This window comes from Nomia melanderi, chromosome 14 (assembly GCF_051020985.1).
Source record: "Nomia melanderi isolate GNS246 chromosome 14, iyNomMela1, whole genome shotgun sequence".
Classification (NCBI taxonomy): domain Eukaryota; kingdom Metazoa; phylum Arthropoda; class Insecta; order Hymenoptera; family Halictidae; genus Nomia; species Nomia melanderi.
The window spans coordinates 5,694,643-5,709,231 of record NC_135012.1 but is presented as its reverse complement, the minus strand read 5'-3'; the positions used below and the strand labels follow the sequence as shown (position 1 = coordinate 5,709,231).

Genomic DNA, 14,589 nt, shown 5'->3' with positions numbered 1-14,589 from the left:
ATTCCTAGCAGTCATCAAGAGCGGCGCGTCCCGAGAGATCGCGGCGCGCGTGATTTCCTCCGGTTTCTCGGGCACCGGGCCCCTGGAGTAAATTGTGGCCAATTAATCAGAGAATCGCGGGAGCAACAGCGCCGAATCCTGTCCCGCGCGCGTGTTCCGCCGTTCCGTAATTAAAACGAAAAAACCGTTCATTTCTCGGGCGGCTGATAATTCAGCGCCGCATCAAACCCGATCATTATTAATCACGGGATCGAACAACTTTGTCGGACGCGAGAGCTCACCGCGATCGGAGAATGTCCTCGCCGATTTATACTGCATCACGGCCAGACTCGACTGCCTCGTTGCCGGCTTTCAGCTGGTTTGCTAATTTTTTTCAAGCTGCCCCGGGAACACGTCGGTCTCGAAATTCCGGAGATTGGATTCGATGCTCAGCCGGAATATTTTTTCGCTCGTCGAAGCTTTGGATAGAAGGGATTTTCGAAAGGATTTTGCGATTCTTTTCGAGCAGGCTTTCGGGAGAGAGTCATTAACGATAAAATTATAGACGGATTGAACTAACCCATTCGTGGATCCTTTTTGCAATTATTTGAAAGATAGCAGATGTTTCTCTGAGGAATTGTTAGAGAAATTAGTCTACCAATACACAAACTGAATTGTAAATCTATTGAAGTTTCTATTCTATCTATTAAGTATTGGTTGTTTAGAAGGAACTCGTAGACGAATTTTATTGTTCGATTGAACTTTGTTAAACTATAACGTATTCATTACGTTCATTCGTTTATCGCGATGTGAACGTTACAACAGAAGCCAGAATGATCCTAGCGAACAGATACGAAAACGTTTTGGAAGCTAATTCCGTCTAAGGCTGTTTAATTCAGTGGTCTCGGAAGCAATATTCAAGCAAACCTGACTTCAAATCGCAATTGCAGACGTCCCAGCTGTGTCCACGCGCGATAAATAATTACGCGACGGCTGTTTCGACTGTTTCCCGACGAGTGAACGGGGTTTCTCGCTCGGAGAAAACTCGAGCGTAGCCATTTCTCTTTCTCTTTTCGGTTCGCGTGGCCGGATCGTCGTCGCGGTTGCTCGTTAATTTCGAACCTTCGCCGTTCCCTCCCTCCCTCCCTCCCTCCTCCCCCGTTTTTTTGCTTCTTTTGATTTCTCCGTCGCGTCGAAATTGGCCGTAATCGATGTCGAATTATCGCGGGATGAAGCCGGGACGGAAAGAGAGGAGAGGCGCACCGAGAGATTTCGTGAGTGGGTCCTCCAGGGTCGCGTCCGCAGTCTCCTATCAATTAAAAGTGTCAATTTGCAACCGGTGGCGCGTAATTTGCGCGCGAACCTCCGCCGGATTATTTTCGAGAGGAGCCTTGGGATCCTCTAATCGCTGATCCTCGACGAGACGTAATAATTCGTGGGCAAGGAAAATATTCCGCGCGAGAAGAGACGTCGTGATTCGCATAAATTACTACCCTTCGTGCTCCTCAACTGTTTTCCCATTCGTTTTCGACTGGATTCCATGATTATGAACGCAAATCGTCGAATCGTATTTAGAATTATTTTAAACGTCAATTTTATCGCTTACACTCGCGCTCTACAATATTCAGAGATTCAATGTTAACGAACTACCGAGCAGTTCAATTGACACTTTGAAATTGGTCTATTGAAATGATTGATTTACAATTCAGTCTGAGCAGTGCTAAACCAATTTCTTTAATGATTTCTCAGAGTAACATTTGTTATCTTCTTAACACTAGACTTACGGATTATTCTACACTTTATTCTATTCATTCTAGAAACCTACCTTTATATAGATCGCGAAAATTCCAGCTTCAAAGCTGGAGCATTAAAACGTGTATTCGCATAATTGCACCAATCAAAACCAACTTGAATTACTACAAAATACTTAAAAAATTCAATATCCGTCAAATTGTCGGTAAATCTGGTATCAACGAACAACTCTTATCTTTGCAATAATTGCAAGGAGGAATCAGGATGGATCATTCCGACTCGCCCGGTAATTATTATTAACGGTAATCCTCATTTGGAAAAGCCTCGAAACCACGATACGCGCACAAGTCCAATGAGAACGTGGAAAAATGCAGAGTAGTCGTTGTTTCGCTTTCGATTCATCGTTTTCGGGGAAGCGTAAACTACCGCGACGGAAGATTGATCTTTCGCAAGAGCGGGACCGTTCTCGCGCGGCCGTTCCCCGCGAGGGTAATAAAATTTTATTAACGAAATAAACCCGATTGCTGTCGCAAGCGTTGCGCCGGCGAGCGACGGTTTTCGATAACCGTGTAATTGCGCGTGGCATTAACCGTGGACGGTTTTCGTAAAGCCGTCGCGCAACGAGGCCGCCGCGCCGAGCGAAGATCCGAAAAGAGCCGAGAGTCCGAGAAGAGGAGAAGGGACGCGAAAGGGCCCCGCGGGTCGGGGCGAAATTAGATCGGCAGTAAAGTTCTATCGGTCGGCGGGGAAGCGGCGTTAATTGGCTAGTTTACGGTCCCCTTATCTCCGCACGAATTTACGAGTCCGCGAACGGTATTTTTCATGGGGCCGATGTTGCTGGCCCTGTTCTAACAAGCGGCCGCGCGATGCAACCGGCCATTATCGTTGTTATTACTATTATTTGTACTTCTTGCGCGAACAATGAGCAGTTAATCCCGCGGCCACGGCGATGGGGAATAAGAAATTAAGCGAGATTGCGTCGCCGTTAACCGAAACCTCGCCGGCTTGACGCTGTAAACGCGCGCAGGGAGAAGAGAAAAAAAGACAAACAACACCTGACTAATGAAGCACGATTATTCGCCGGCGTATGCGAGATTTCCGTCAGCTTTTAGAGTCTGAAATCATCGAGCTATTTCTGATCGGGACCCGTTCTCCTCGATCTCCGAGGAATTTCGGAAGCTTCCATCCGCGGCGGGAAATAATCGAAACTCTTCGATTAACGGCGAGAAAACGGAAGCGAGCCCGGAAGTGAAGGGAGAATCCCCGTTCCTCTCGATCGCGCTCCGAATTTCCTGCTCGATTCGTTAATCCTCTCCGGTTAATCGCAATGCTCGCACGTTCAGGCCCCGAAAGAGAGAGGCGCGTGATAAAGGGGACAGGTGGGGGCAGTGGAGAACGAACGATCGCGTTACGCGGGGCCCCGAGTGCGAACTTGACACCGGCAAGGACGCGTTTCGAAAGGAGGAAATAAAAAATACTCCGATGGCCCCGGACCGTTAAAGGACGCGGCGGACTAGGCTCGCTTCGAGTCAGCTGTTGAAGACGCGCGAACAGGCGATCGCCGAATAAATCATCGAGTAAAAGGATCCCGCGATCGATAGGCAACTCGACCTCGACCGATCGCCGCGGGAATTAACGAACGTGTCTTCGCGGAATCGCGAAATCCGCTAACGGGACACGCGTTTAAGGTTACCCGTCGTACCGGCTGTCCGATTTTTCGACGCGCCTCGCTCTTTTATTCGAGGATCCGCCGATCTTTTCGATCTTTTTGCCGGCCTTTGTGGAAAGTCCGCTGAGACGCGGCTAGAGGCGGTAGTGGTTCGGCTTAGCTCGAGGAACGGGACTGTGGTTTATTAATTCTGAATTTAAGCATTCGGCGATTGTGTTTTATTTCTAAATGACGAATCGATGAAAATAGAGATGTGTAAATGAATTTTTTGGAAGCTTATTTATTAGAATAAACTGTTTACTAGAAACAAGTAAATTACCTTGTTGAGATTGAAATTATGGACCGATAGACACTTAGGCACTGAACAACACTAAATTAAGCAGAAGACCAATCATCCAGCAAACAATTAATATTCTAATACTACATTCCAGAACTTACATTTCCAATTTCCTATCTTTTATTTTTTGAAAGCTTATTTATTAGAATAAACTGTTTACTAGAAACAGGTGAATTAACTTCTTGAGATTGAAATTATGAACCGATAGACAATTAGACACTGAACAGCATTAAATCAAGCAGAAAACCAATCATCCAGCAAATGATTAATATTCTAAAACTACACTCTAGAACATACGTTTCCACTTTCCTATACCCAAGTTTCTCCGAAAAGCTACACACGCCAATTACAAAAGAAAAGGAAGACAGACGTATACCTCAAGATCGTCGCGCGGAACAACGAGCTCGTTTCCGTTCGAAACGGCCGCGCGCCGCGGCCTTTCCTACCGCGACGTTTCCGCGCAACCGCACAATATGTCGCGGATACGTAGGTACGCTCGAGCAGATCTCGCGCGTTGATTCGTTCCGCTCTGTTCGTTTCACTCGTCGCCGATCGCCTCCGTGGACAATTTCTCGATCGAGTATCCGGCTCGCCTTCGGCGCGGCCGATCTAAAACCCTCGGCGCTGCTCTCCGAGTCGAAATTTCTGGTTTCCGGTGTAGCGAACGAGAGAACCAGCGAGCAGCGAGCCCATAACGGTCCGTTGCTCCCGTCATCGATCATCCGTGAAACCGATCCAGTCCAGAACGATATTTCGCCCGGCGAGAAATTAATTTGTCGACGCGGCCCAACACTGTGGACGGGAGTCTGGCTTTGACTAAATTATTGCTATAACGGTTGTAAATTTGTAACGGTTTGAATCGCGGCCGCATAGTTCCGCCTGCCGGAGCGTAGTCTCTCTTTTCCTCCGGGGCCCGTGCACGAAATTGCGGAACGTCGCCGAGACGCGGTGTCCCGTTCGCGGTATAGTAATCCGCTCGAGTTTCGTCTCGACGAGCTTCGAGAGTCTCGGTACAACTTCGACCTAATTCGTAATCAAGTTTCCTTCGGAGACGACTCTGCTATCCAGCTTCCAGGGCTCGTCAAAAATAGGATTCGTCGAAATTATAACCAGTTTCTCGAACTTCAAAAACTCGAGTTTTTCTTGTATCTTGACACGTTCACCGCCACGAGAAACATCAGCGTTCTATGCAGCACTTATCCTTTCTGTAGTAAAGACACAAAGCAATTATTGTTATGTTATGTTATTTAGTTATTTACGTTACGGAAAATTTCTATTTAAAATCAATTATCTTCCAAATCAATTATTATCTTATAATTTGAAAGCTCCGGTCATCAGCGACAGTGGCAGTCAAAGTTAATCGAATGTGACACTAATTCTTTGATATAAAAATTCTTATACTACCCTGTTATCTAGTTATTTACGTTACGGAAAATTTCTATTTAATATCAATTATCTTCCAAATCAATTATCTTGTAATTTGAAAGCTCCGGTCATCAGTGACAGTGATAGTCAAAGTTAATCGAATGTGACACGTTTCGCTTATAAAGGTTCGAATGGAATTTGTTGCGATTGCTTGTTGGAAAATCTTTAATCTTGTTTTGTGGGTTCTGCATCGGTTCGAATCGTCTCCCATATTTAGAGCCGACGTGAATCGAATCCTTTTTCATTCACCGTTCGTCGCGCCCACGTGTTTACGAAGTGACCGGGTTAAGGCTCTTAGCGGGTTAAGAAGATGTAATGAAAGGAAATCCCTTCTGTCGAACGGGCCGAAGCAGGAAGACCTCTTAGAAGTGTAACAGCAGTCGGCCCGACCTGCAGACGCCGGGCACCGGCGAATCGGATCATCGACATCCGCGTAAAAGCGTTATCCTTCGAAGGCCGTGGATCGTTGCCGCGATCCTGGGGCGTGGCACGGACCGATCCGTCGATCCGAGAAAGGAATCCGTCGTTTTACGTAACAATCTCGAGCGATCCGCGAGCCTGACAGGAAACCGACCGCCTTGCGTCGCTGCTCGCGTGTCCAGCACTGTCTCCTGACTACTTCCGTCGCGTTCCCCCGGCGCTACACCTTCGTCCTTTACCCGGACATCGATTAGAACGATGAAATCTCGAGGAAAACTGTGACAATGCGATTTGAAACGAAGCTTGACCGTTCGCGGATGAAATCGATCGACTCTACTCTCAGAATCTTGTCGAATTTCCGAAAATATCTAATTAATACGTTGACTGCCACGGTGGTCACCGATGACCGGAGCTTCCAAACTGCTTGAAAACAATTATAATAAGAAAATTGATTCATTCGAAATATTTAGTGATATCAGAAGCTAGATAATAGTGTGACACGAGTACCGTAATACTAAAATAAATACTAAATAATCATTTCTAATACTATTTTCCTCCGTTATAAAGGAATAAATTCTACTATAACAAAACGCTCGAAATTCTCGTGTCGGTAAATTAATTGATTCTTCGAATGTTTTCTTCGATTGTTAAAACGTCTAATTCGTTTATTCGAATGTTTCAAATTCGATTGCTGAACTAGTCAATTCGTTCTTCGAATGTTCTCTTTAATTCCTAGAACGTCTAGTTCATTCATTCAAATTTTTCAAATTCGGTTGCTGAATTAATTCGTTCTTCAACCGTTTCCAAACGCAACTTTTCAAAACGCTTCACGAGTCCTTCGAAAAGTGACATCGTCAAGTTTGTCTAGATTTCGAGAACGTAACCACCTCGGCGATTGAATAGCTCAATTCTCCGGTGACTCCCGTGAATTACTTGTCGCCGCCTCTGCGTTCCCCTCGCTCTCCGCTCCGCTCCGTGCAGAAGACGACTTTATCGCGCGGAAGGATCGCGCAGCGGATCCGAATCGCTCGAAATTACGGAATCCGGCGAAATCCTGGGCCGGATGGGGTCGGCGCAATTAAACCGAAATTGGGAATTATCAACGGGAGGCGGTTGCCAGCGGAGCGACGGGGGAGAGGAGGGTTTAACGGAGAGGATTCAGTTTGGAAAGGACACAGCGCCGGGAACCGGTCCCCGGTGTGTAAAAGTCACTCAGCGAGCGTGATCCTCGCCGGAGCGCCGCTGACGCTCGGTTTCGTGGAATCGGCCGGAAGTGGCGTGCGCGCGGAATACGTTTCCTCGAGGTGTATCAATCGGCTTAGGACAAATTAGAACGCGGGCCGCGTCGGTATCGATGCAACGCAGCGTTTAGATCGGGGGAAGGGAAGCGTCGTCGACGACGACGACGACGACGACGACGGTGAAGAGTCTCTTCTTCCCTGTTCGCGGTGGAGGAAAAAAAAGACGAGGCATTTAAGGCTGCCTAGACCGAGAAAGAACGGACTACCGTACAAAGAGAGCCGAGAGACACACTCACAAGCGTGCACACATGCACGGGTTCCGAGTGGAGAGCGAAAAAGGAGCGAGGAGAACGCGAGACGCGGAGGAAGGATGAAATAAAAAGAGTCTGGCGGGGGAATTAAGAGAGGAACGAGGAGAGAGGGAGAGAGGGAGGGAGAGAGGGAGATCTCTATGCGGTAGCTGAAGCCAGTCAGTCAGGTATGCCTGGAGGCTAGGCCATGATAGACAAGGTCATCCTCTCCCCGCCTCTACACGTACGCGCTACGGCTACTGCCAATCCTCGTTTACATTTTATTTATTTATAAATATACCGCGGCACACGGCTAATACGCCGACACACGCACACGCGCGCAACGTCCGGGGGCAGGAGGAAGGAAGCGGCGGATGGAAGGAGAACCGAAGCGATGGAACCCCTTCACCTGTCGATCCGCTCGTTATTCGGCTGTTCCGGTGCGCGAATCGGACCGCCGAATCGCTGGCCCGGCCAATCTCGCGGCAGCGGATCTTTTGAACGGTCTGCTGCCGGGTTTTAAGGATTATAACGGAATTGAGATCAGTCGGAACTGTCTGTCGACGGTTTTGAATGGACGCGAGCCTGGATCGCGAACTCGGGAATATCGTTTGATATAACATGGCTTTCGCGTATTATTCCTTTAAATCTGGATGTTCTCGACTCGTGGTTGTTTAACTCTAGAGCTACGAATCAGTGGTTATTCTTTGAATGTTTCTATAAACTCTAAAGTATAATGTCTAAGCTACAGAAGACTATAGGTGTAAGAACGATGATCGAAACCGTGAAACTAACCGGTCCATCTTTCCGTCTGTTGCAGATCTTCGGTAGCAAGGCGGACCTGCAGCTCCACACGCAGATCCACATGCGCGAGGCGAAGCCGTACAAGTGCACCCAGTGCTCGAAGGCGTTCGCGAACTCCTCGTACCTGTCGCAGCACACCAGGATCCACCTGGGCATCAAGCCGTACCGCTGCGAGATTTGCCAGCGGAAGTTCACCCAACTGAGCCACCTACAGCAGCACATCCGCACGCACACCGGCGACAAACCGTACAAGTGCCGGCATCCAGGCTGCACGAAGGCGTTCAGCCAGCTGAGCAACCTACAGAGCCACTCCCGGTGCCACCAGACCGACAAGCCGTACAAGTGTAACTCCTGCTACAAGTGCTTCTCCGACGAGCCCAGTCTGCTCGAGCACATACCGAAGCACAAGGAATCGAAGCACCTGAAGACGCACATCTGCCAGTACTGCGGCAAGAGCTACACCCAGGAGACCTATCTGGCGAAGCACATGCAGAAGCACGCGGAGAGGACCGACAAGAGACCGCCGATCATCGGGACAGGGCTCAGGCCGTCGATCCACGCGATGGCCGCCCATCACCAGGACCACTACTGGCCGAAGGTCAGCCCCGACTCGGTGATCAGCGACCTCCATGAACGACTGCCTCACCATCACACCGACTACCATCAGAACCAGAACCCGGAGATGCTGTTGCCCGGGCACGGGCACCGCGCCGATTCCATCGAGAACGATTCCAGGCAACAAACGCCTCAGCCAGGCGCGAACCATCATCCGAACAGCAGCTCGGCGTTCACGCCGATCTCCTCGATCTCGATCAACTCGATCTCCACCATGCAGCACCCATTGAACGCGCTGAACCACCATCTCCACTATCCCGGCAGCCATCACCCGGCCTCCAGGCCGTACCTATACGAAGCGTTCAACACGACGCAGAAATCCTCACCGGCCTCCTCGTCGTCGGGCGTCACGTCCGGCACCACCAGCAACCAGAACGCGACGTCGTTCCCGAACCAGCTGATCAGCCTCCACCAGATCAGAAACTACGCGCACCAGCCGAACCTCGGGAACCTCGGCAACCTGGGCAACCTAGGCAATCTTAGCAACCTGAGCAACCTCAGTGCGTCGATGGAAAGCCACGCTCTTCTCGGCGGACTCAAGGAGAAACAGTAACTCCGGCTGGTCTTGGAGATTAGGAGCAACCGCTATTTCTCCTCGATTTCTTCTTCGATTCGACCCGCCCTCCCGGTTCCCCGGTCCCATAAGTCGACCATAGGGTCCGAGGATTCGACCGGATCCTCCGTTTCGCGTTCCTCGTGTCCCAGAGGAACGGCCGATCAGTCGAACCCGAAGATTCCTGGCGTCTCTCTCCCCCCAGCAACCTTTAACTCCATTGTCCTTGGTCCCGCCGGCTCTTCTCGGATTCTACGATCTAGATTCTATAAATCCTATCTCGGCGCGTGCCACGCTGCCTGCTTGATCGTTCCTGTTCGCGCCAGCGCGGCATCGGGTGACTGTTCGCTGGTACGGGACCATCCTGCTCGCTTTCGGGGGACACTCGAACGCGGATCGTTCGCTGCCAATTCTTTTCTTTTCTTTTGTTCCGTTTTTGCTCGCGTACAGACGCTGCTCGACGCGCGCGAGCGCGCTCGCCAACGGAAGAATCTTTCTTCCCGTACAAGAGAACCGTTTTTCTTTTACGTTTTAGACTGCTTTCTTTCTTGCCGCGTGAAAGTGAATCGCCGGGCGCACTGCCCGGAGACTCTCTCGAATCCGAGGATCGATCGATCGTTTACTTGAGGGGAACGGCCGGGGTGGAGGAGGAGGGAGGATCGTTTCTCATCGGGAACGAGCAATCTCTCTCTCCGGCGGATCGATCCGGAGTCGAATGCAGATCGGGCGACTTTTAATCGTTTTAATGCTACCGGGCATCCATGCATGAAGAGCGAATATTAGAAAGGCCTCTCTCGCGGCTTCGGTATCGATCCGCGGCTCGGAATCGGCTCTTCCCAGGATCGATCGGCGATCGCCAGCTTCGGTCAGTCTCGGTTTAACGAACCGCTCGCTGCTCGGCTGGCCCGCTGATTAACTTTCACGCTCGAAGTTAGTTAGAAAGTAGCCCGGGAATGATTACCGGGTAACCACGTTTCCCGGTTAATCTTCGAAACGAAGTCCCGCGGCGAATGGCCACCCCGGAGACCGTCCAGGATGATCGTAGTCCTGGCCGTCAGCCGCCGCTAGCTCTCTCAACCGCGTCCCCTAAACTACTTTCGAGGTACAGTGGTCCCGCACCCCCGAGTCCCGTCGTGTTCCGAGACTTTCTTCGTTTCTACATCCTCTGGCCACCCATCCAACCTCCCCCGACGATCTCCTTAGGTTAATTGTCGAGCCTCCTGCCGCGGTCCAGTGACTTTTCTTTAGATTTCTCCGTTCGACGCTCACCGCCGGTCCCATCGATGATCGTAGAACGCATTCGCTTGTCGGCGATCTTTTATTGTTTAATCGCGATTGCTAGGCGTACACGGAACGAGCTTTCCATGGGTCGAAATTTTGATCGAGATCGCTAGCATGTTCTTTTAAGGCTCGGAGCCATCCTCCGCGCGTTCGTCGCTGCGTTATCTGTTATCGAAACACAGGAACGAAGCGAACGCGCTTCACCCCAGCCCGAGGTAGCCACATTACCTCGTAATGAATTTCTCAAATTTTCTTATCGGATTCGCTGCTAGTCCCGATGCCAAAAGTACCCGTGCAAGGTTATCGCGCGGTCGAGCCTTGAAACTGATTCGAGTAATTCTTACCCCGATTTACACGGCTCGCCCGTGTAGACGCCGGAAACGCTGGCCGTAGACGTGTTTCTTCGCGAAAGGAACGAAACCCCCCGCGTTTGTTAGCAATCTTATCCGTTTAATCATTTTCGTTTCGTTCGATTGCCACTCGCGACAATATCGCATCCGATACGGTGTTACATTTCCGCTGGAGAATGTAAGCGTGCTCGTCCAGAGAATATCCGATATTCCCCTTTTTTCTTCTTTTCGTTTCAACTGTATTCCGGAGACGGACAGTCCTCCGTCGAGTGTACGAAAAAAAGAGAGAGCGAGAGAAAGAGAGAGAGAATGAGAGAGAGAGAGAAAGAGAGGGAGGGAGGAAGAGTGGAGGGAAAAAGAAAGAAATCGGAACGAGAGGAGTCGATGGGGCCGGCGTTAATTCCGTTCTTTTCACGTTCCTGCCTCCCAGGAGCACTGCTCGTAAGAGGGAATAGCAAAAGCCAGGAGAAATCGTGCCGTGAAGTACACCTATTTTCCAAGGGGTGGCTCGCCCCCTCGAAGGCGGAAGGGGGTGGGCACACCTTTCTGGGTCGAGTGGACGTTTCGCTCGCAACGGGATAATTAACGAAGAGCATGAGAGAACGTGTACGTGTGCGTGTGTGTGTGTGTGTCTGCGAGAGAAAGAGAGAGGGAAAGAGAGAGAGAGAGGGGTACGGTGCGAGTGAGAGGAAGAGAAAGAGCGGAACAGAGAGAAAAAGAGTAACGGGAAAATGAGCATCGCACGCACCTTTTAAATAGGAGTTACACGCGTACACACACATTACATGAGGGCACAAATCGTGTGAATGTCCAAGAACAGGTTGAGAGACAGAGAGGGATGTATGCGTGGTGTTAGGTTGAACGAGAGGGAGAACAAGGGGAAGAGTGAACGAGAGAAAGATTTAGGGTAGGACGACGACAGTGCCACGAACAAAATAGTAAATGCGAAAGTAACGAAGATAATAGAGAATTAAAGAGGACCGTGAGAGGGTTAGAGGGAAGAGAGTGTAAGAGAGAGAGAGAGGAGGGGGAGAGGGGGGGAAGGGTTGTGAAAGGCGAATAACGTGAAAGCACAGGCGCACAGAGAGCGGAGAGAAAGAGATAGTATGGTACGGAGAACCTCCTTGTACATAGCTATTATATATATAAATATATATAAATATATAAATATATAAATAAATGAATAAATAAATATTATATATTATTATTAATTGATTGATTGATTAATTAATTGATCGATATTCGGTAGGTGCGTAAGCTAAAAATACGAGAGGAAGGATAGAGACTCTACTGAAGATATTCTAAGTACCTTGTCTAACGAGAAAACGAACGAATGCCAGAGAGACAGGCAGCGTGAGAGAAAGAATGAATGAGGATGAGAGAGAGAGAGTGAGAGAGAGCGAGAGAGAGCAAGAGGGAACAAAAGAGAGATACCAAGAGTGCGTGAGAGAGTATAAGAAGCAAGCAATCGTTGTCCAAAGTTAATTACGATAATTTCTCGTTCTCGTAGGAGCGCGTTTACGTTCCGATGCCGCGTACCGCTTCGATCGACTTCGATGATCGATTTATAATTCCCCTCCTTCCACCTCCTGTTTCTCTCCCCTTTCATTGAATATGTGCGAAAGTTCTCGATTCGATGAAAACACTGAAATGTGTTATATTAATAAAACTCTCGTTTCAATGAATCCGTGCAGCAATTCTCAGTTTGAAAAGAACCACTGCGATTATTATATTAATGAAACAGTATATATAATAATTAGCCACGTGCTTGCAAAGCGCTAACCCCCGTCCCGCGACGAGACATTTAGTTTCACTGAAACTATACTTCCTCTTGCATCAGGGTTGCAAGAACCCTCCGCCCCAATGGACGAGCACTTTCGCACATATCCAATACAATCTCAATCGTTTCCTCGCGGAATCTCGATCAACGTGCGCAGGATCGTCGGGGTCGATCGTCGCCGGACGACGGAAGCGTAGAAAAGATTTTCGTGGCGTGCGGACAAGCGCAGAGGAGAAGAATCGCGCCACCGCGGCGAGGGGGCAGAGAGAGAGAGAGAGAGAGAGAGAGAGAGAGAGAGAGAGAGAGAGAGAGAGAGAGAGAGGGAGAAGGGAGTTTAGAAAACACGTGTATACTGTAGATAATTTCTTGTTACGGCGTCGCACGTGTCCCGTCCCGGGGCACCATTCTTCCCGAAGGATCTCCGCGCCGCCGACGAGGCCAGGCAGCAAGAATTTCCTTTAGTTTGTATCTTTCAGTTCTCCTATACCCCCCTTCTAAACACGCGAACTCGTTCCCCGTTTCCCACGAATCTTCACCTGTAGCAACAATAACAACAAATCGATGATACAAGTATCGTTAGCAAACAAAGAAAGGATGCGAAAAGGAAGAAGCGCTCGGGACGCGACGCGACGACGCCTCCACCTGTGCTCAAGTTGTTTAAAAGAAACTATTAGTTCGTTAACTAAGGGAGAGACGATGGACGAATGACGAGAACGAACGCGTGCGACGAGAGAAAACGAATTTTTTTAACAGACAAATAGAAGGAACCTACGTGCGAACGGTAGAGAGGGAGAGAGAGAGAGAGAGAGAGAGAGAGTGAGAGTGCGCGCGACTGAGAGGAGCACGAGAGACAGAATGAGAACGGGAACGAGCAGAGAGGGGGTCGATCGAGCGTGCGTTCCTCCGCGAAGAGGGCTCCGATGTCGAACCGGAAACTCGAAGTTCGCGGTCCCGTTTCCCTTCGCCGGTTCCACGGTTTTTTTCCTCGACGCGCGGCCGAGGGAACGGGACGCGTGCGTGCGTGCCTGCGTGCGTGCGCCGCCCGCGAACCGATCTCGCGCGCGGAAATAGGAAACGGGAATAATTCACAGCATGCAGGGGTTGCGTCGTATGTTCGTCGAATGTTTCGCGCCGCAAACACGATATCGGCGAGGAGAGGCGATCGACGAAAAATTTGTTTTTTACGGGGTACCGTCGTCGTTCTTCGCGTTCTTTTTTATTTTCTCGCTGGCGTTTAATGGAATCGATCGGGGGATGGGAGGGGAGGACGGGGACCAGTTTCGAGGATTTTGTTTCGGGGGCGGGGGGGTGTGCGTGTGTGGGCGGTTACAGTGTCAGGTACCCCCGCGCTTTAATTGTGATCCTTTTTCTGTCTATCCTTTAGTTTCATTGATGATTATTTTATTATTATTTTATTAATATTATTATTAATATTATTATTATATTATTATTATATTATTATTATTATTATTATTAATTATTATTATTATTATAATTACGATTTCGTTTAATAAACTGTCACGTTACAAAGAATACAGAAGCCTGGACGAAGAGGAGACGCCGGGGCAACGTGTTCCCGTCGAAGATTTTCTTTTCCCGCCACCCCGAGAGAAGATTCCTGTTCTCCAACCTTTTCCCCCCCTCCTCGATGCTAACACCAAGCAACCTTCTCCTCCATCGCGATCGAGCACCGGTGAGTCCCTCTGCTGTTTCATTCCTCCTTTCCCCTCCAGCGAGCATCCACGAAGAGAAGAAAGGGATAAGAGTTCCGTAACGCGAGGGTGTCTTCGTTGCGAACGAAGAGCGTCGGAAGTGTGTAACGGATATTTTTTAACTTTTGTCGATGGCGGATCGATCGTTCGTTCGTTCGTTGTTAATGTGGTGACGGAGAATAAATATAGCACGAGATGGCGATCGTCCGAGACGGGCGATCGTCGGATCACCGTTTCGGGGGAGAGAATGCGAACGGCGAGAGTGGTTGTTTTCTGAAATTTCCCTGGAATCTGTCCTTTCCCTTTTCTTCTCCGTGGACCGTATTCCTCGGTTCTTAAGCTGTGGATACGCTGACGGGAAACTCGCGTTTATTACCAATG

At 49.4% G+C, this 14,589-nt stretch overlaps 1 protein-coding gene across 2 annotated transcripts in view; it reads left to right on the top strand.

Annotated features, from left to right (window-relative positions):
- The window catches only part of LOC116425695 (zinc finger protein rotund), a 229,993-nt gene extending 215,964 nt beyond the window's left edge, over window positions 1-14,029 (top strand). For both annotated transcript variants that reach the window (XM_076373514.1, XM_076373513.1), the window contains one exon: window positions 7,934-14,029. In XM_076373514.1, coding sequence (XP_076229629.1) covers window positions 7,934-9,085 — 1,152 coding nt within the window. In that variant the 3' untranslated portion in view covers window positions 9,086-14,029. The remainder of the gene's footprint in view (window positions 1-7,933) is intronic.
- The last annotated feature ends 560 nt before the right edge of the window (window positions 14,030-14,589 follow it).